Below are 22938 nucleotides of genomic sequence, written 5' to 3' on the forward strand. Positions count from 1 at the left end.
TGTTTTTCTGAGCTGGATTGATTTTGGCTTCTCAATATGAAAAAGCACATGCCGGCTCTACAGTGGCACACCAAAATAAATCATTCATAAAGCAAGAAAAATCTTTCAGCTGTAAGATCCCTCAAAGGATCGACAAACAGTAAGAAGGGGAAGAGAAGACTTTCATCCTCCTCTCCAAATTCAAGAAATCACTCTCATCTATGTGTTATGGCATATTAATGCAGCTGTGTTTACAACACAACACTTCAGCCTTAATCAAAAGGGATTAGAGTGACAGTAACGTGACAGAAATGAAGGACAGGAAAACAGCGGCGTCTCCCAGCAGCTCGGCACATTTCATATGCACACAATGAGCAGAGTCAAACTCCAAACACTTGTTTGATTGCGACTGCAAATACGGGGTTACAGATATGACATTTGCATGCTTCTGACTTCAAGATTGTTATGTGAAGACAAGCAGCATAAAGCATAAATCTACAAATGTGAGAATGTCACCAATCAAATGATGTGTTATTATGCCGGATGACAGATCTGAAGTTATGACAGAAAGAATGAAAGAGAAAGAACAAAACAACAAATAAAAAGAAAAACATACAAAAAAAAAAAAAAATTTACACATCTCAAAAAACACACACATTGCCACAAACAAATCACTTTCCAAGCAATTTAAATAAAAATTAGTTTGCCCAAAAATGAAAATTCTATAAAAATTTACTGTGGCGGGAGGAGCAAACGACAGACACAGAGGGTGTGGCGTCAGGCCTCGGAGAGGCTTTTATTAACAAAAAGAATAACAAAAAGAGGGAATAAAAGTGTCCAAAGGGAAAGAGTGTCCAAAATAAACAGGCAATATGGTGTCCTCGTCGTGCTGCGGGGTATGTGAAGGGCAGGTAGTGTTCAGGAAGGAAGGGTCCAGGTAAGGGGCGGAGTCTGGCGGCCGCACACACTCCTCTCTTCGGTCCGTGGCGCAAGGGGGGGCGGCTTCTTCCAGCGGCTGCATCCATCTTGCTTGCCGCAGCGCTTAAAGGGACTAGACGGCCCGGCATCTTGGCGATTAAGGGACAGGGTGGCGATGATAATTAGGGGGGAGGCAGCCGACTCGTCACAGTACCCTCAGGCAATCCAAAAAGTAGATGAGTTTGTTTTTTCATCTGAACAGATTTGGAGAAATTTAGCATTGCATCACTTGCCCACCAATGGATGTTCTGCAGTGAATGGGTGCCATTAGAATGAGTGTCCAAACTGCTGATCAAAACATCACAATGATACAAAAATAACCCACACCACTCCAGTCCATCAGTTAACATCTGGAGAAGTGAAAAGTTGCATCTATTTAAGAAACAAATCCATCATTAAGACGTTTAAGCTTCAAAATGTAGCTTTGGGGCAAAATTGTTACAAATACATACATACACATACATATACACTTTAAATAACCGCAAATGACAGCCCTTGGATTACTTGTGGATTATTGTGATGTTTTTTTCAGCTGTTTAGACTCTCATTCTGATGGCACCCATTCACTGCAGAGCATCCAGTGGTGAAACAGTGATGCAATGCTACGCTACATTTCTCCAAATCTGATGAAGAAACAAACTCATATACATCTTGGATGACCTGTGGGTGAATAAATGATCAGCAAATTTTCAATTTGGGTTGAACTACTGCTCAAAAAAAAAAAAAAAAAAAAAAAAAAAAAGAGACACTGTCCCTTTAAGTGCATGTTGCTGTTGAGATGGCCTGTGGGTGACTGAGGAGTCTCGTTTTTTTGGTGCGCCGTGCAAATATTCCAAAAATGTCTGTGAAATGCCAGAATATTTACAGGATGCAGGAAGTTCAGCTGAGCCTCACGCCTGACGGCAACTAGCTCCAGATCAGAGGCGACCTTTCAAAAGACAAATCACAAACACAAAAACACTGAAAAACTGAATTTCAGCATGTGCCAAACTTCTTATGGAAGTGCAGAGCTGGCACCTTTTCCAAGATGCCTTCCAGAACTGGATGTTATTCCAAATGGCTGGTTCTCATTAAATCTCTCAACAAATGTTTGTTTCCACGCCTTCAGAAAGATATATAATCATCCAAATTAACACAAGCATTAATTTGTTGGCAAGCACATCATAAAGTAATGCTTCAGATGCAAATGTTGCGAGGCACAACCCAAACCTGAGAAAACAGGTTACAGCTTAACTGGTTTTAAATGACCATCACAGGAATTAGGTTATTAAAACGACTAACCAAACAAGAGAAGAAAACAGAACCTCAGAAATGATTCAAGCAGCAAACAAAAACGTGAAATATCAGTCGCCTGCATGTAAAAAAAAAATGAATATTCATGATATAGATTCACAGTGACTCAACAAATTTTACACATCAATATGTTTGATTAAACAGTTACAATATTTGCTTGTCTTTTAATGTGAAAAAGTAAGTTTTCATACAATCTCTAATTTAAACTTTAATTTCAGTGAATCAATTGATTTGAGACTCCGATTCAATTAAAATACTCACAGCTGCCTTTAAATAACATATTATATTAAATATGTTTTAATATGAATTTATCATATATTAAAATGTTTTAATACAAATATATTTAAAATGTATATTTAGAATATATTTCAATATTGCAAATATGTATACTGATACATTTAAAAGAAAATTATTCAATATAATGAGTTAATTTAGACTGAAAAACAGGTCTTGAATATTTGCAACTGGATAATTTTGAATCTAAGTGGATACAACATTGCTGAGCAAATAAATAAGTGACAAGAAAGATTGCAGATCAAAAAAGAGCTGAAAAATACTATGATTATTAACATGGTGAATCTGCATGCATATCTGAGAAATTTCATGTGGGAAATAGTCATTTTAATGAACAACACATTTTATTGTTCATGCAACAACACAATGCCTTCATCTCTCTAAGCCAGCCATCTTTGTGCAGAGCTCTCAAAGCAAACTTTACTGCTGTTCTGCTCAAGGCCTGAATGAACGGAACAAACTAGACACCAAGCCTATTAAAGCTGCTTTGGAAACTCTTATGGGACGGCAGTGCGTAAGCAGCACACCTCTTTCAGAGAACACTTCCTCAAATACCACAAGACTTACTCATGCAGAGAGACAGAGGTGCGCGGAGGATCCAAAAAAAGAGGACATGAAAATGAACCCATTGCTGTCAAAACCATAAACTGACAGATGTGACTGGTTTGTGTTTTAAGCATGATGAATGCAGAACTATGCTGAGAAGATATGGGTGGACGTTAACTACAGCTAGTGTGTTTTGATTTAGACAGTTCAATTTGAACTACAAACACAACACTCTGTTAAATCATCTCAGAGTCACCGTCTCCATACCAGTTTAAGTTATTTGATTGCAGCATCAATGAAATGACCTTGAAAACCACAGAGCTGTTCACAGAGTTATAATATATCTAAATTGAATTTACACTTACATACATTTTTTCATACATATATATATATTTACTGGAAGGGAAAAAAAAATCAAACACAGAATCTATCCAATCTGAATATAAATGTGTATTAAAGAACAAGGTACAATGATAAGACTATGTATTCAAGAATGCAGTTATACATAATCAATGGTATATTTAATCTGAAAACAATCAGAAAAGTATGCCACTTTCAACAGTTAGACTATCAAGGAAGCAGCACACATAAATGTGTTTCAACATGTTCCTCTTTTACCTGCCGTAGTCAGAAAAGGCTTCACCTCAGTGTAGTGCACTTGAGAATTTAAATTACACCAATACAGAGGCAAAACTATTTCAACATTACAGAGTAAAATTGAACCGCCCTCAGGGTAAAAATACACACACACATAACACAGACTAGACATTTCTACACACCGCCTCGCACTCCTTTGAGCTCAGAGTGGAAGTACGGAGCAACACAAACAGGTAGAGAGCTTTCAGAGAGCAACCTTTCACTCACAAACTCAATGTAAACCACAATATTTCAAAAGAGCTGAGCAACTCGTCTCTCCTCCTGCAATCAGAACACACATCATCCAACATCAATGCTGGAGATATTTTGAGTCTCCATGAAGGAGAGCAGATAAAACCAGAATTATAGAATAGACTGAGTTTGCTGCCAACAGAAGATTCTACTGATCCAACATTTAATGCAGCCCATAAAGTTCTTGTCCAGTTGAGATGGAATTAAGATTCTTTTATATCCTTCAATCGTTTAAAAAACAGATCTTCTCAGGGACTTTCTAAGTGAACAGCAAACAGCAAAACAGCAAAAGCATCAGCCTGTGGAAGTTTCTGCCAGGAAATTAAATAAATAAATAAAATAGTAACAACAACAATAACAACAATAATAATAATATCATAATTGGGAGTTTTTCATCTACATTTATGAATTTTAAATCTCACAAATTCTGGCTTTTTTTTTTTTCAGAATTCTGACTTTATATAGCGCGATTTTGTCCCATGGATAATAAGAACAAGCCTCCACATCATCCAGTACAATACTTCTCTCCTAATCATGCCATGTCAACTCAGAGCTGTCAATCACAGCTGGAGGAATGAGGCAACACACAACGAATAACATGAAAACATTCCAGTCTATCATTGTTTCTAGGAAGAAACACCAGGAAAATAGTTCAACTTTCATTTACAGCTAATGTGTTTGCTTAAAATCTAGTTCTAAACATATTTGGACACATTACAGAAACAGTAGTTTTTTTTTTTTGTTTTTTTTTTATGTAGAGTAACTACATAAGTAACTGAGTAACTGTAAAGTAGAGGAATGAAGCAGAAAGACATGAAACTTGCTCAAATATGTAGGTAAGCAGCGCCTGAAATCATGACACAAACTTGCTGACCAAGCGATATGTGCACAAAATACTAAAGATTTTACACAATATTTACGCAAAATTCGCTAAAGTCTACAAAAAAAAAAAAAACAATAGGAGCAAACACACGTATTTAGTAGCCCAATAAAACGAATTTGTTTACATCAGACTTCCCACGCCTTTCGACCAATAACTTTGCATGAGTTTTCCAGTCATTATGGTTAGATACGGATTTAATAAATCACTTCAGTTCACTGTGTGTCCTATGTTAGGCCGTGTATATTCACTACAGAAACTGTGTGAATGAAAATCACGGTTTGTAAATATCCTAACAGTTCCAGGTTTTCATGACAGTGGGAAACCTGAGACATACAGAAACAAAACAATCGGGCGATTGAAAGCAGCGGCGGCGGCTGGTAGAATGTAGCCCGTTCAGAATCTTCCGCGCGAAACACATCAAGAACGAAACTTTAGAACGTATTGTCTCGAAAAGTTGTTACAAAGTATCAGCGCGCCATTAACAATGAGCAACAATGTATCCATCAGCTCCATTCAGGCCGCCGCGCAGGAAACACTGGAACTAGGCGCGTCTGTGTCAAACACACATTCATACATACAGAGTTACACACACACATCTCTCAAATACACAACAGCGCACTGAATACACACTGACCCACTATCACAAAACACAACAGCACAAACCTCCTTAAATGAGCCAAGCCAGCCGGGAAATAGAGAAACTGTAATCACAATTCTCCCAAAACTTTTCTAATGGGACGTGAAGAAGTTTGGTTCTTCTCTACTCACCTACTCCATACTTCTCCTTCTTCGTGGGCACCCAGCGAGACATCCTCACTGATGAAGCTGTTGTGAGACGCCCGTGAGTGTTGTTATCGATATTCCAAATATATATCCAGAGTTTTTCCAAACACTATTTCTTTTCTCTGTAGGAGTAGAAAGACTCATCTAGCCGCCATTTTCCACCATCACTGAACTCATGAACCGCGAGGGGGAGATATGAGAAACTTTTGTCATGTGGGACAGCAGCGTCACCGGACGAGCGGTCAGTCCCTCACCAAAAATACCATGGTAACTACAGTTTACCAATGTACCAAAACACCAGAGTAAAGTAAAAGCACTAAAATTATTGTTTATTGTGACGAGACAATTATTATATGAATGTGACATTAAAAATGTCTTTATAATTTATTAAGTTAGTTAGTTGGTTAGTTAGAAAATAATAATCGTTATGGCCTGGTTTCACAGACAGGGTTCAGGTTAAAGGGTTAATTCCCCCAAAAATAAAAATGAGCCCATAAATCACTCACCCTCAGATCATCCTAGGTGTATATGACTTTCTTCTTTTAGAAGAATCCAGTCGGGTTATATTAGAAATTGTCTTTGATCTTTCAAGCTGTTTAATGGCACTCAGTGGGTGTTGTAGTGCATCAGTCCAAAAGAAGTGAAATAAAAAGTGTCCATTCTTAATAAAAAGTGTCTCACACAACTCCGGGGGGTGAACAAAGTTAAATAAAAAGTATTGATGTGTATTTGTAAGACAAATAACCATATTTAACATGCAATAATCAATTTAATCTAGCTTGCGCTCACTGTTGTACAAGGAAGCTGCTCCGGGTGGATGATGCCATAGTTCAATTAGGACATTTAAATGTGCCTTAGAAAATAACATTACTCGTGTGCATCTCGAGACAAAACAAGGGCACTGACATATTTTAAGATCAGTCAGTGCAAGTTTCTTTCAGTTAAAACAGCCCAGACATGCATTTTAGTCTGTGAAACTGGGGGTATATGTTTTAAATTATAATCTAAAGATGTGAAATAAACAATGTCGGTATATTTTGCATGAAAATTGTTTAATTTTTTTCTCAAAACATGACTGTCCCTTAATTGTGCCGTCATTCCTAATTTGACCAACAATTTTTAGTATGTGAGGTAAATATGACTTGTGAAAGGAATATTTTGTGCATCATTTGTAATCAAGTAATAATATTGTCATATTGAACAAAAAAAAATACACATATATACAGTTCAAAATCATTACTCCAGTCTTCAGTGTCACATGATCCTTCATAAATTATTTTAATATGCTGATTTGCTGATCAAGATTCAAGATTCAAGATTTTTATTTGTCACATACACAATTATATAGAGCATATATAACCAGCAGTGAAATGTGAGTAATGTGATCAAGAAACAATTCTGATTGTTATCAATGTTGAAATCAGTTGTGTTGCTTCATATACATTATGAACCATGATACATTATCATTTGATACATATCACATGATGTGTGTGTGTGTATATATATATATATATATATATATGCACGCATACATGCATGTGTTTATATAAAATCTGAATCTGACTGGCTTATTGTGATGGAGGTGTCCAGATTTTTTGCATTATGAATTAACCATGATGAAACTCCTTGTAATGTCATTTTCATATGGTCAATTGTTTTTCTTTTTTTTTTTTTTTTTTTTTTAACCTAGTCTAATTGGACAGACTAATCTGTTTTCCACTGCTTCTGTTCCATTTTTCAAGTAAAAAAGATTTTTAATCAAAATATGGAAAACAAAATTAACTACACAGCATAATACACTATGAATCCTCTAATGCTCATAACGAGACAATTTTCACTGTCATAAATAGCTGCAGACTGTGGCGACTGCTGAAAATTTGATTATGGGGACCAATTAGAAAAGATTGCTCTGGGATACTGTCTCGTAGCCACCGACTTCACTTAATTCCTGCTTTTCCAGCAAAATTATCACTCCGTTTGAGGTTAATTGTTGTTTCTGTGAAAGTATGTTGCTTTGCACACAAACCATCCCCAGATGCTTGCAATTAAAGCTGCTCTGTGGGACAAAGACATTTCTATACAAAATATTTCGAGAATGAGCCTTTTAGATGACATCTATGCATGCAAAGTTTACACTTCATTGTTCATTTGTTGTTGTGTTTTGTAGCCTGCAGTTAACGTTTTAAGAATTTGACTAAAACAACATTAAAAGAAGCTCCTGCATCCTTTGTGTTCATCTGAAGCTTCGGTTTAAATGTTACAGAAATGTGCTTTCATTGTTAGCCCACGGATACATGCTTTTATGAGAAATGAATGATTTATTCTCCAAGTGTAAGCGCTTTCTGGCCCTGCAGCAGGGTGAAGAGGCTGTTTACCATTCATCAGTGTGTATATCAGAGCCCTGTTGGTTTAGTGGGGACCCTGTCACATTAAACACCTCTCTCTCGTTCTCTCAGCCTGAAGAATAGAGCTCAAACACTTCATCATCATTACCTAGTGAAATGCCCATCTGAAAGAGAGATTTTTTCAGCTTTTTATTGGTGTTTGCTAACCCAAGCACCATTATTACCATTGCTAAAACTAGCAGATTTATTTTACTTTTTGATATGAAGGTAGCATAAAAAATATATTCTTAATTTATTTTTGTCACTTTTCACATTTTTTTGTTTTTATTATTTACCTTGATCAACAACAAAAAATTAATTAAATAAATAAATAAACTATGAAATCATATCATAGTATCTTCCACAGTTCGGTGACTGTAGTGGGTTTCCTAGCCATAACTTTGTCACCAAAGACAAACTGCATGTTGTTGAAGAAGGTTCTGATATACATTTGCATTCACCTGCCATGTATCTGCATAAGAGGCCCAACTCCTGCTGCAGAAAACATCCCCAAACCATGACACTTCCTCCTCCACCTTTCACTGACTTCTTTACACACTTTGGGTTCAGTCTTTCCCTAGTTTGATGATGAGCATCATGTTTCCCATCGGACCCAAATCACTTTCATCACTGAAGTGAACTTTGGACCAGTTCTCCTCTGTTTAAACAACATGATCCTCAGCAAAAGTGAGCTTAGTCTTTTGATTCTTTCTGCTGATGTGAGGCTTGGTCACTGCAGAGTGCACTTTCAGACTGACTTCTCTTAAACGTGGAGACACTGTATGCAGAGACAGATCCTTACGCTGTTCACCTCTGAACTGGCGAGCAATTCCAGCTGCAGTGTTGAACCGATTTCAACAGGATTTAAATAGGATTTGTCAGATGGTTAAGGAAATTAGCATGAGGTGCCAGATTAACACCAATATTTTAGAGGTATCTGTAAGTGTAAATGTAAATATGTACATACATGTGAACATACTTTTAAAAAAGCTTTTTTCCAAAAATTGGGAGCTGTAAAAGTGATGTTATGATACTTTTTGTTGCTTTTTGAGGTTCAAAGAGCATCATGAACATCTCAGCTTAACATCTCCTAGAGAAGAAATAGCATTAAATGGGTTTGGAACGACATGAGGAGAGTAAATGCTGACAGAAGTTTTGTTTCAGGGTGAATTATTCATTTAACTGTTCTCCTGTGCCTTTCTTATTTGTTTGCTCTAAGCCTCTGAGACATTTGACAGCTTTAATTAGGAAATCCCTCCGTAAATACAGAGAGTAAGCCATGCTGAGGCATGAGTCACGGCCCAAAGCACAGAAAACAAAACAGCAAATTACCCACTTAAAATTAGAAACAAATGCCAAATCGATCACAGGAAAATAATGGCAGGGAATAAACATGAAATAGATTTACAGAGCAGGACAGGGCTGCTTTGATTTTGCAAGTCTTACAAGCTTTTATTTATCTTTTTCTTATCTCTCTCCTCTAATGATAAAGAGATTTCTTATTACCAGCAGAAGAATGCTGACGTGTCCCATCATCAGAGGAATGGACCCGACACACACCAATCTGCCTTTACATGTTTATTTATACTTCATATCAGTCTTCCTCCAATTAGAAAGCAGTATACTTTCACTCAGATACATTATCCGCCGCCAGGGGGCGCTGCTAGTTCTGCTCGTTGAGTTCAGAATGGGATACTGCCATACTACTTACTATTTCTGCATTATGCATACTCTGTATAGTATGCATTAATTACTTATACATGGAATATTGACCTTTTTAATCCTTTATTTACTAAAAATGCTAACTAAATCTTTATTTCCAAGGTGCCCTGTAATGAGATGTATAGAAACATTTTAGAAGACTTTAAACACTGTGCATAGTATGCATACTGCAAAAATAGTAAGGGCAGTTTTGTAGTATACTACCCCGAACATATATACAGTGTATAGTATGAATATATTCTTTATGCAAGCAATATTGATCTTAAGACTTTTTTTTATTATTATTAAAAAATACTATTTTTTTATTTCCAAGGTGCCATATGGTGAGAAGATTTAAAGAAACATTTTAGCAGAAATTACACACTGTGCACACACAGTATGCATACTGCTAAAATAATAAAAACAGTATGTATATAGTATGCATATAGCCTTTTCTTTATGCGCGCAACATTTATATTTTCAAGACTTTGTTTTACTTAAAATACCAACTTTTTTTTTTTCATTTTCAAGGTGCTAAGTGATAAAAATATTTAGAAAAAAAAATATTTCAGAAAAAAATTACACACTTTGCACAGTGTGCATACTGCACAAATAATAATGGTAGTAAGGGGTAGTATACTGTTTCAAACATAGTACAGTGTATAGTAAATATTGTTTATTCCATGCTTCTTTTAAAGCCTTTTTTTTTTTTTTACTAAAAAGACTAATTTTTTATTTCCAAGCATGCCATGTGATAAAATGTATAGTGACATTTTGGCAAAAACTACACATTGTGCACACATACTGCAAAAAATAATAAGAGTAGTATGTACTGTAAATAGGATGCATATATCCTATATGCATGATCTTTTTTAGACATAAATTCTTTATTTCCAAGGTGCCATGTGATGAAAAGATTTATATAAACCTTTTTCAGAAAAAAAATACACGGCATGCACACTATGCATACTACAGAAATGTAAGAGCAGTATGGTAGTACTGTATACTAGGCTATTCTGAACATGATTTTCTTTGCGAGTCCATAGGGCCCGACAGGAAACACAAGAGCCAGCGTAATTACAATAATGATGTAAGTTAGATGCAGTAACCACTGGGAAAAGCATTTGTGTCTCACATGAAACAACAAAAGAAGAAAACGGTGAGCTATTTAAGAAAGCTTAATATCTTTACTGTGGCAGTTTGTCCCAATTCACACAGTAAAGATGAATCCTCAGTGTGTAGACAGCTTTAAATGTCTATGATTTTACAGATGAATGTAAACATAACGTTAATGGTGAATTGAAGCTGAGCTGAGTATCTAAATGAATGCAAAAATTGGCCGGATGTATTGTTTATGGATCAGCATGTGTGTACAGAGCACAGATTGGTGATACAGAGCAATAATTTGATGTTGTGGTGTATATAGGAAGAGACTCTTGAGACCCTCATAGAAAGTTCTCCTGCCTTGTTCTTTTCAGAAACCGAGAAACAAAATAATTGCAACAACATTTCAGTCAAAAATACACACAGCAGCACCTTCAAAGATATCTCACTTGTGATTTCTCTTTCTTACAGGTCAAAGGGCTGTTTTGAACTTTGCAGATGACCCTGAAGCAGCAGAACTGATGGTTTGTTTACAGAAACCCTGGGAAATATCTACAGAACGCTCTGTGCATATAGTCCATTGTAAAATAATATTTCACATGCGTCTTCACCCTGAAGATGTGTTTTTGTGGACTTGGGAGATCATGTGGGTGTCCCGACACAAACATGAACAGCCTCATTATCTGATTCAGCTCTGAAGTGCTAATCACCTGAAGGCAATCACATGTCCTGCTCCAAACCACGGGACAGCAGCAGCTCCGAGTGTGTAACACGATACACTTCTAACTGATCTCAGTTTGATTTTCACAGTTTCTGAAGATTTTCTATTAGCATGTGAAAAACTCACTGACATAAAGCTAGAGAAACCTGGTTAGTTGCCAAGGTGTTGCTATGTGGTTTTTATGGTGTCCAGGGGGTTTTAATGTATTGCTATTTGGTTGCTTTGGTGTCCTGATAGGGTTTTTAGTGTGTTGCTATGTAGTTTCTATGTTGTCCTGATGGGGGTTTTAGTAAGTTGCTATGCAGTTACTATGGTGCATTGATGGGTTGTTTAGTGTGTTGCTATGAGTTGCTATGGTGTCCCATTTTTAGTGTGTTGCTATGCAGTTGCTGTGGTGTCCTTTTACTTTTAGTATGTGACTAAGCAGTTGCTAAAGTGTTCTGAGGGGTTTTAGTGTGTTGCTATGCAGTTGCTATGGTGTCCTGTTTTTAGTATGTTGCTATGCAAAGTTTGTGCTAAAGACATTAATGATTGTTTATATTTTGCAGCTTGTTAAACAAAGTTTTGCTGTTACTTTTCTGAGTGATTTTCAAAGTTTCTCACATGGTGGATAATTGGAAACAATCCAATCAATCATTTTGAAGGAGATAACCAAGCCACATCTAGAGACCAAAATATTACACCACAGATACTTAAAAGTTGGAGGTTTTGACTTGGCTAAGTGAGCAACCACCCACTCATTAGCTCATTAAAACCACCCACAAAATCCATTGCGGCAGTGAGTTTTGCACTAGTTTTGCAATCTGAGAAAATAGTTAGTTAGTTTCCTTTTCCTTTAAAAAAAAAAAAAACACTGAAAGAGAAGAAAATGCAACTAGTACAAAGTGTAGAGTTTATCCGGATAATGCTTTTTCACTTTAGGTTATCTGTGTTAAACTAAACTCTCCTTTGTGACTACAAGATTAATGTTAAAAACATCTCTGAGAGTAAACAAAACAACTCCAAGCCGACATGTCCAGGTTGAAAAATGGGGTTTTTGCTGGCTGCAAGGAACGCACACACACACACACACACACACACACGCACACACACACACACACACACACACACACACACACACACACACACACACACACATACACACACATCTCTCTTCCAGTGAAAAATAGAAGTTGTTCTGTAAGTCTTTTGTTCGTTCAGACCAGCACACACATTTATAGTCATGGCTGAGAGGAGACGGCACCAGTGACCCCTCTTCACACCACAAGAGAAAGAGACATGGAAGGAAAGCTGGGATTGTCTCAGTGCTATTGCCTCTTGAAGTCAGATTGTGTTATCCTCTTCAGAGCCGTGTGACGCAGGTAAAGTATTCTGCTAATTTTGCATGCTTTCATGTCAACTTGTTGAGCATTGGCGATTTTAAGTGTGTTTGTATAGGATTGTACTGACTAAGCAGTCTGAGCTCAATTAGGACGTCACTGTAAAAAATTCTATGAAACTATTTGCCAAAAGCAGTAGAAAAGTCTGAACAGCTCAGAGAATTTATATTCTTAATGTGTTTTGGTATCTTATGAAACAAAATGACCAGACTGTGCAAGAAACTGAACATTATTTACAATATTATTTCTTATAATCCATAGTTTAGGTAAACAGTACGGAGAGATGTCCGGTTCACAAACGAACCATTTTTTTGAACCGGTTCTTTTTAGATAATTGAATGATCCAGTTCACCAAACTGGACTGAGCCGTCTTAAACAGTTTACGGCTTGAGCAGCACAAATCTACAAGTTACTCAATCCAAACTCACTTTCAGATGTCTGACAGTCAGTCCGACTCGGAATGAGCCAAAATACCGGTTTATTTGATCCTATGATGAATGAACTCATTCAACGCTCCACTCATTCACTTGAATGAAGGGGTGAAATTAAAGTTTTTATGGTTTTTCATGGTTTATGCAAAAAGATGAGCTGACGAAGACTAATTTAATCACTTTATATTCTTTAGACAAGTAAAACATCCACGTTTCACATCATTATTTGGTGCTTTCATAACATAATTATGTATATGTTATTACGTCATTGCCTGATTACATAAACGAATGATTGAATTGAACCATTTCATTGAAATGAACTGTCCAAAAGAACCAGTTTGTGGAAAAGAATCAGATCTGCCTGTGACACTGGATTACAGGTTGTAATGTTGTAAATAGTGTTTAATTTCTTGCACAGACAATTGTTTCACTTCATAAGACCTCAATATATCGTCAAAAATGGGAGGATATTTTACGAATCACCCAGGACCACAGTTTCAGTTAAAAAACTTCTTTACTGTTCTACTCAAGTAAATAAGTCACCAACATCTTGGCCTGAGTGTGAGTAAATGAACAGCAAAGTTCCATTTTTGAGTGAACTATCACTTTAAGATCCATTTTCAATGTCTTTCTCAGAGAGTTTATTATGGAGGTTGTGAAGCCTGAGGGCTGGCGGCAGCTACTTCAGCCCCATGGTGCAGCTGGCAAAAACAGCACGAGTCTCCTTCGCAGGTCCTCATCATGGAGGAGGCCTGGAGAGCGAGGTTATTATGAGGGCCCTGCGGTGCAGGTGAATGAGCCCCCTCGCGGAGCTCGTCCGCTGAGCTGCATAGAGGGTGTCAGGATGGACAAATGGCTTCAGATGCTGGAGAGACTCCAATCACGTCGGCTTCAGTATCAAATACCTCCGTTTGTGGACAGGACGGTATCGATGCCGGTTTTCACAAATGAGATGGCGGGAAGTAACCCGCTGTGTCCTGATGTTTCCTCTCTCCACAGGAGGAATCAGACCCCTAGCGTCTTTCCCAGTGTGTGTGAAAGCTCCTCGAGCAGCCTGGAGTCTGTTCACATTAAAGCTGCTCCTGCTGGAGAAAATGCTCAATTCTGCGCTCTCGCTCCGGTTCGCTTCGGCTGGCTACCCATACAAAGACATGTGATACTGACAGACATCTCTGACAACCGCCATGACAATAGCAGGTGTCAGGTAAGAAAGAGTAATAGGAAAGGGAAGTGATGTCACAGCAGGAAGTTCAGAGTAGCGTATTATTTTCAGAGAACTTTTTCAGATTTTTCAGAAGCATTTTAAAATTGTATTTAATTATTTTGGTTTTTATTTATGTATTGTATTTTTATATATTTTTTTATTTATTTTAATATTTAATTTATTATTAATAATGCTGTAAGAGTTCTAATGCATTTGAAGTATTTTTAATTATATTTGTATTAGTTATTTGTTGTTTATTTATATGTTTTTTTTTATTGTTTTATTTGAATTTAATTTGCCAGATTATTTATTAGCCTGGACTAAAGACATCTTTGCTCAAAATTAAATTCAAAATTCAAAATAACTTTCCAAGACTGGATGCCACTTGCAGAATTAGACATGCAACGTAATGAGGTCATGTGAGAACAATGTACTACTGTACTAAAAAAAAATAATTATTTAATGGTGCTTTCTAAAGCAATCATCACTGTTACTACTGCTCATATTTAAGGTTAGTGAGCTGAATGATTCCTCAAATCATGTGTCTTGTTGAGAGAGATGTGCTGCTACTTCTCTTACCAATAATGGTGGCAGAAAATATAACACTCCAAATACATACTGCATTCTTTTTCCCATACTTAAAAAGCCAGTATACACTGTCCAGTGTGCAGTATTCTAATATTCAGTTCTAACAAAGAGAGTTATAAATTACTTTCTGAATAATGGCTTCTCTTCTTTTTGGAGAAGAAAATTGTTCTTGCATAGTAATCCAACTATCAGATATCCACTAAATCATTTAGATTCAGCCTTAATTTTTTTACATTTCAGAATGTTGCCGTTTTTAAATGAAAATAAGATTAAAAATGTAATAAAAAATTATCTGTGAGAGTTTCATAAGACAGCTCCACTGTATCACAAAGAGTGTACAGTATTAAACTTTTTTTTTTTTTGCCCTGAAGTTCAGATTGATTGAGTTATCCAGACTGGAGATAAAAGCCTTCAGAGTCCCAGACTTTCTGCCACCACTGTACACCACACAACAATCACTCTCACCTCTGCTGGGAACAAACCCCAGAAATGAACAGCCGAGCTCTCAGACCTGATTTACCTTAGTGCCAGCTGATGCCAGAAAGAGAAAGAGAGCAATAGAAAACTGAAAGGAGGGAAAGAGAGAAATCTTTGGATGACTGTCAAGTACGTGAACTTCAGTGGCTGTTTGGGTGCTGCACGAAGTCAAAATAAAACCACTCTGTCAGCAGCTGCTTGGATCTATTCGGAACAGATTTAGGAACAAATAGATCCAACCGCATCTGAGCCAACAACAGGATCACAACAGTGCCGCAGGGCCCAGAGGATAGAAACGAATCCAAAAGCATTTGTGAATACTCAGATCTTTCTATATTTTCACTTCAGTCATTGTATGTAGTATTTGGAAACTTAAAAGAATAGTTCACCCAAAAATGAAAATTAGCTGATCATTTACTTTCCTTCAGGCCATCCAAGAGGTAGATGAGTTTGGACTCTCATTCTGACGGCACCCAATCACTGCAGAGGAGCCACTGATGAGCAAGTGATGCAATGCTACATTTCTCCAAACCTGTTCTGATCAAGAAACAAACTCATCTACATCTTGGATGACTGGAGAGAGAATACCTTTCAGCTAATTGTAATTTTTGGGTGAATTATGCCTTTAAATTAAACTTGAAATGTCTGAATGGCATTGATTAGATCAGAAGATATCAAACGGAGTGGCACATGCTTGCAAACACTGCAGGTCCTGTTATCTAATGAAATCACATTCATGTTATCCGTCTTTTCTACATCTAAAGTCTGTGTGTGTTCTTTTAGCAGAAACCGAAGTCTCCCATCACTCCAGTGTTGCTCAGCACTCCTGCCAAACTTAATGGACCAAGACCAAATGGTGCGTATTGACTAAGACGGCATATGAAATTTCTGAAAGGACATCTTGGCAGAGGGCACTGGTGAATTATGTTTGGAGGTTTGAGCTTTACTCAGTGGTGGTATAAAATACCATTTTCAGTAAATTCAGTGAATTGCTTCATGCAGAAATCCAAGTTGTGTATATAATTAATGTTTCTAAAGTTGCACTATGAAAGATTTTGGGGTTAAAAAATTAAGAAAATAGCATTATTGAATGAGTACATGAAACAATCAGTGTTCTGTGATACTATATACTATATAATACAATAATGATTTATATTTGGGAGCGGTTTGGGTTTGATTTGCCAGGAGATTTCAGGGATATCCTATTCATTATTGTATGATTGCCTCATGTCCACAGGTGTAGAAAAGAGGGTGATGCAATTTTAAGAGGCCTGTTTTACAAAAGTGTTCCTAAGAAAGAAAAAAAATGTTCAAATGTGTGTGCATTATAATGCTTAAATACTTGAAAGCTGAAGAAAAAAATTCTTGAAAGTTCTTGAAAGTTTTTTGCAATTTCAAAATTTGAGGTCTTTTCTTAAGAAGTTTTTTTGGTGATATTCAAAATATTCTTAGTTAGAAAATAAGAAGAAAATGCCAGTTAAGAAGAATTTTATCCGGCCCATATGCACCAAGTAACTTTGAGAAAAGAAAGACTGAGAAAGTGAGACAATATCTTCTGTCTCTTAATTAGTTCTTTTTTTTTATTGTGATTCAGTATAAATCAACAACAACAACAACAAAAAAAACATACATCAGATTCTGATCTCTTCGTAGTTTGATTAAATGACATTCTTTTACCTTAGAGTTTCTAGAGTCAAAGGTGAGTATTTAGAGTCACTGGAAGAGTTTTTGGAATCAAAGTTAAGTGTTGGGAATCAGAGTTTTTGGAGTCTGGGATGAGTTTTTGGAGTCGTGCATATTGTTTAGAGCCAGGGACAGATTGTTTGGAGTCAAGGGAAGACTGTTTGTACTCAGAAACGGATGGTTTTGGTTCAGAAGCAGATTGGTTGGAGTCAGGGACAGAGCAGTATTAGGTTTTCAGTCTCATGCGGTGGTTCCCTCAGTGCCGTCATGCTCTCAGTGCTCCTGCTGCTGCTTTTCTCTCGGGTCTGTCAGCAGGTGACGAGCGTATAATGATGCTGCCACAGCATCACTGTAATTACAGCCGTGAGAGCAGGACCGAGTCGAGGGGAAGGAGGAGGAGGGAGGCAGCGGTGGAGGAACGAGGAGCACTTACTCGTCCATAAGTGTTTACAACAGAATTGTTTGGGAATCTCTCTCTTTTTCTTTTTTTTTTATTTTTTCTCACTAGCTCGAGATGGTGTGAGACTCTGACAGTGCCATGCTGATCAGTGTGTGTGTGTGTGTGTGTGTGTGTGTGTGTGTGTGTGTGTGTGTGTGTGTGTGTATGAAGGCTGTTTTTCGGTTGTAAACACAGAATGAGTGACTAAGGGTCACTGACAGATGCTTGCTGCCTGTCGCTCTGGATCACACTGTGTTGCCAGAATCCCAAAACAGTGATGGAAAAGAGATGAATTCTGCTTTGATTCTGGAGAAAATTGCATGATTTTCAATGGAATTAAAGAAAAGTGTTGGGAAAATCCATTTTTCAGCCTCTCTTTTTCATTTTTAAGATTTTTACGATTTTTAAGATAAGAATTCTGATTGCGATTTAAAATTATGTTTATTATTATTATTATTATAATTATTATTAATAGTAGTAGTTTTTTAAAATCATTCAGTTATTATCATTACTAAAATATTAAACAAAATGAGAAAAAATACTTTTGTGATATTTTACAGTAAAATTGTAAAGCAACTTGGTTATAAACTAATAATAACAATAACAATGGTTTTATATATATATTTATATTTTATATATTTATATAAATATATATTATATATTTTTTATTATTATTACTAAATGAAATTATGATGAATAAGAAATATTAATATTGCTATATTTTACTGTAAAATAAATTGAGTATTTAAGAACATTTTATTTTACAGTACAGTCTTAATTTCTTTTTTTTGTGGAAAACTGCAGGGTGCATGTTAATGCAAAAAAAATTAGCATATTAATAATAATGTATCTTATCAGTCATGTGCTGTTCTAAAATATTCAACTATCCCAAGGCTTTATGAGTGACTCAGCCAATGGCGTTAGTCAGGGGTGTGGCTAGCTGATGGATGACCAATAGCAGATACAGACTCTTGAGTATTGTTTGAAAACAGTCATTATTGTTGCAGTGTTGTGTGGTGACGCTCGTGAGACAAAAATTACACACTTCAGTTTTAATTCTGATCCATAACAATTTGTTTCTACCACAATTCTAAATGAACACGCCCTCAACTCGGAAGCCAAAGCTTCTCAGAGTTACCCACTGGTAATTATGACAGCGTGAATACATAAATACGACGCAGAACCTGACACACAACGCCTGAGTGGTTGACAAGAGTGTGTGCCGCAATGTCCCTTGAACCGGGAGCATGCTGGGAAAATAGCTGCCTGTCAGGTGTTAGCTGCCAGTGTGAAGTGCGATTACTTGCCTAAGAAAACGACAGCAAGAAATAGTTAGCTTGCCACCTTAGCTGTCAAACGATGCTGTGACCGCGTCTCCATGGCAACGCTGACAGAGAATGATCCATCACAGCCGGGTGGCGCGCGACTGTCTGTCAGATTAAAATCTCTCCCGCTCGCTCTCTGTCTTCTTGACACCTGTAAGTGATTCAGTCGGTCTAAGCAGACCTCTGTTGACAGTGTAAACACACACAACAGGAAGATCGGCCTTACACAGGAGTGGCAGGAAACGCCGCTGGATTTATATCATAAGCACAAAGACACTTTTTAGTTGGCTGTTTGTTCCATTTCTCAATGAAAAACACGGAAAATGCAACTCAAGGTGGACTTTTCTTGTTTTATTCAGACAGGGAGGTTGTGAGGCCTGAACCTGTAGGCTTTAGATACTGGAGGACACCTGAAAAAACACAGTCCGTCCTCCATCAGGTGAGACTAGTTTGCTTTATGTTTTGTTCTCAGTGTCTTAATTATATTATTTAATCATTCAAATATGTTCGTCTGAAATAGTAGGCAGGTGTTATTGAAGTTTCAGCAATCTCATGTTTCATAAACTATGCATGCACCTTTCAGAAAAATGATTATTATACAGTACAGTTTCTGTTTGGGGTCAATTTGACACCAGCAGAAACAACTGAAGAACAATACAGTAAAATAAATCAAACTAAAAAGCTTGCAGAAGTGTATTTCTGAAGTGAGTCCAGCCACCAGGAAATCCATTGCATTTATTCATGTTTTATATCTCGGGTCTCTGAGAGCCAAAACAGAAATTATGCAATATTTTTGGCCACATAAAATGAGTTATGTTGTAATTTTGCTTAAAATCAGAAAATGTCACCCAGTATGAGCCTGATGCTTTAAAGTTAAATATTTTTCACGCTGTTAAAATGTGCATTGGGTCTCTCAGCCCCCAAACAGAGAGATGCCTGTTTGTTGCCCTACATATTATAAATACAAAATTGACCCTAAAGACACTGTTAATATAGATTTGTATGATTATATGGTTCATAAAGCCTTGCTGCTCTTGATAGAAACTTGTGATTCAAAAGCACATGGTTTGAATAATGCCAGTGTCTATTTACACTTAGTGCAAATAGCCAGCCTTGTTGGCAAAAGCTATTTTCAATAACTCCACACGTATTTCTCAGATATTTTACTATTTTGTACAAATGTAATTTTGTATTATCATTATTCTTTTAAATAATTTTAAAACATTCTCAAACTTAAACAGTTTTAAAGAGGTCTCTTCTGCTCACCAAGGATCCAATTATTTGTTCAAAAATACTGCAAATATAGTGATATTATTGCAATTTGAAATAACTGTTTTTTATGTGAATATATTTTAAATTTATTCCTGTGATCAAAGCTGAATTTTCAGCATAATTTCTTCAGTCTTCAGTGTCACATGATCCTTCAGAAATCATTCTAAAATGCTGATTTGAACTCAAGAAACAGTTCTGATTATTATCTAAGCTTGCTCTATAAAAAATAAAACCTTACTATGTGTACTTATTTATTATATTTTAAAAAACCCTTGCTGCGTGTACTGTGTTTAAGCTAACTGAGACTTGTTATAGCACTTGTATATCATTGCTCTTTTTTTGATTTCAATTGTTTCCATTGTCCTCATTTGTAAGTTTGCTTTGGATAAAAGCATCTGCTAAATGACTAAATGTAAATGTAAATGTAAGTGTAGTGTAAGTTGTGCGGATCTGATAATGGTAATGTTCATGAAGAACTAAACAAATATTACAGAACTTTGATCAAGTTTGTCTGCGCTGTGCTTCTGTTCCTCAGCAGTCTTTCATTTAGAAAAACTGTAAACACTCTTTAAAAGCATCTTGTAATCAGTTACATGCATAATCCCAGATGACCTACACACAAATCGACCTCAACGGGAAGAGCATGAATTAAGCTGAACACTGTACTGATCGTTTCTATCAGATAAATGTGTTCTCTGAATAAATCTCTTTCTATGTCTGTTGATGTGCTGCTTATGATGTTTGCTCCAGGCAGCTCTTCTATATCTCTATAATTTTTATTCTGTCCTTTTGTTTAACTTTTTACCATTTTATGCCCCCAATGGGAAAGTAAGGGGCTGAAGAAAGAATAAACTGTTTTAGTTTCTACAGAAAATGCTCCTTTTTTTAAAAGACAAAATAAAACCACAACTGACTCTGTTATTTCTTAATGCATGTTCCTGGTCATATATCAACTGGATTTATACAGAAGTATAAAATCAAGCTCTCTCCTATGTTTATTCTAGTTTAAACATCCAGTTTAACGCTCAGATATGAAATATTGCAGAAGTAATATTGGTTATAAATGCCATTTCATGGAGATACAACAGCAAAGTGAAGGTTCTTTGATATATACAGTATATAACAGATAAGAAGAAAAAGATAAGAAAAAATAATATTTTGTATTCCTAAAAAATACTTCTTAAGAAAGTTATTAAAGGAGTCATATGATGCGATTTAAATTTTTCCTTTCTCTTTGGAGTGTTACAAGCTCTTGGTGCATAAAGAAGATCTGTAAAGTCTCAAACCCAAAGAGATATTCTTTATAAAAGTTAAGACTCGTCCACACCCCCCTGAAACGGCTTGTTCTAACAAGCCCTCACATCTCTACGTCACTATGTGGGAAGATTTGCATAACGCTGCCCAGATGTTCATGCAAAGAAAGAAGGCGTATTCTCGTTGTAGTATTGTTGTTGCCGCCGCCTCCATGTCGTATAGACGCTGTGTGTTTCACTGTGAAAGCAAAACTACTTTGGTTGGCCTTCCAAAAGAGGACGATATCCGCTTCGTCATGCCTGGAGCTGATCCGTGCTGGTCACTGAGGAAATATATCAACTTTGCACTGTGGATCGCAGAATCGGCTTTCACCGTGGACGAACACAAGTCCATCCCAGGCAAGACAAACGTACTCTCCTAAATACAAAACGACTCCCCCAAACTTATAAAACCCACCACCCAATGTTCTCATGCCACCCGCCTCTGCTCACTCAAGCCGACCTCCGCTCACTCAAGGCCGCGGTGTGTGACATTGTTTCATTGAGAAAGAGAAACTAATTTGTTTTTGCCTTCGAAAAGAAAACACGACTAGAAATCATGTTTATATCACGTTTATAATGGGTTTTGTTTATGTCTCGTCACTCAGGCCGGACAGGGCATCACAAGATGTTAAGAGGCGTAACATTTCCGTCTCACACTTGAGGCATTCGGCCAATCACAACACACTGGATAGCTGGCCAGTCAGAGCAATAAAATAATGTGTTTTTAACCTTAAACCGCATAAACACATTTCATTATAACAAATACACAAAATAATGTTATATATATCATATGACCCCTTTAACTAAAAATAAATAAATACAAAGCATACATCACATACTGATCTCTTTGTAGTTTGACTAAAAAGTTTTTTTTTTTACTTATTCAAAGAGTTTTGGAGTCAGGAAAGTGTTTGAAATCACAGGTTTTTTGCTAAAGACATCATGAAATCAAAATCTCTAAACTAAATAAAACAATAATTCAAAATTGTTAAATCAATTAAATCAATACCCTTATCTTATATCAATTGGATTTATACCGATATATCAAATCATTTACATTTTTTTATAGTTTAAACATCCAAATTTACACTCAAACATGAAATATTTCAGAAGTTAAATTGGTTATGAATGTCATTCCATGGAGGCACCATGGTACTTTGATATATACCATGGTACATGATCTGTTTTTTGTTTTTTTGTTATGTTCATATGCACAAATCTCTATTTTATTCATTCAGGCTCTTTGAAAGTGAGGCATTTCTTTTTAAAAGATTAAAAAACTTCTGTGATT

The 22938-nt window shown here is 36.4% G+C and overlaps 1 protein-coding gene across 2 annotated transcripts in view; it reads left to right on the top strand.

The window, feature by feature from the left end:
* The first annotated feature begins 5776 nt into the window (after positions 1-5776).
* The window catches only part of LOC122147075, a 28188-nt gene continuing 11026 nt past the window's right edge, over positions 5777-22938 (top strand). The window contains exons 1-5 of one of the 2 annotated variants that reach the window (XM_042768099.1): positions 5777-5911; positions 11305-12915; positions 14001-14568; positions 16417-16489; positions 19440-19519. In XM_042768099.1, the coding sequence (XP_042624033.1) occupies positions 14011-14568; positions 16417-16489; positions 19440-19519 (711 nt within the window). In that variant the 5' untranslated portion in view covers positions 5777-5911; positions 11305-12915; positions 14001-14010. The remainder of the gene's footprint in view (positions 5912-11304; positions 12916-14000; positions 14569-16416; positions 16490-19439; positions 19520-22938) is intronic. The other variant, XM_042768100.1, reaches the window with a different exon arrangement.

Source organism: Cyprinus carpio, chromosome A12 (assembly GCF_018340385.1).
Source record: "Cyprinus carpio isolate SPL01 chromosome A12, ASM1834038v1, whole genome shotgun sequence".
NCBI classification, from domain to species: Eukaryota; Metazoa; Chordata; class Actinopteri; order Cypriniformes; family Cyprinidae; genus Cyprinus; species Cyprinus carpio.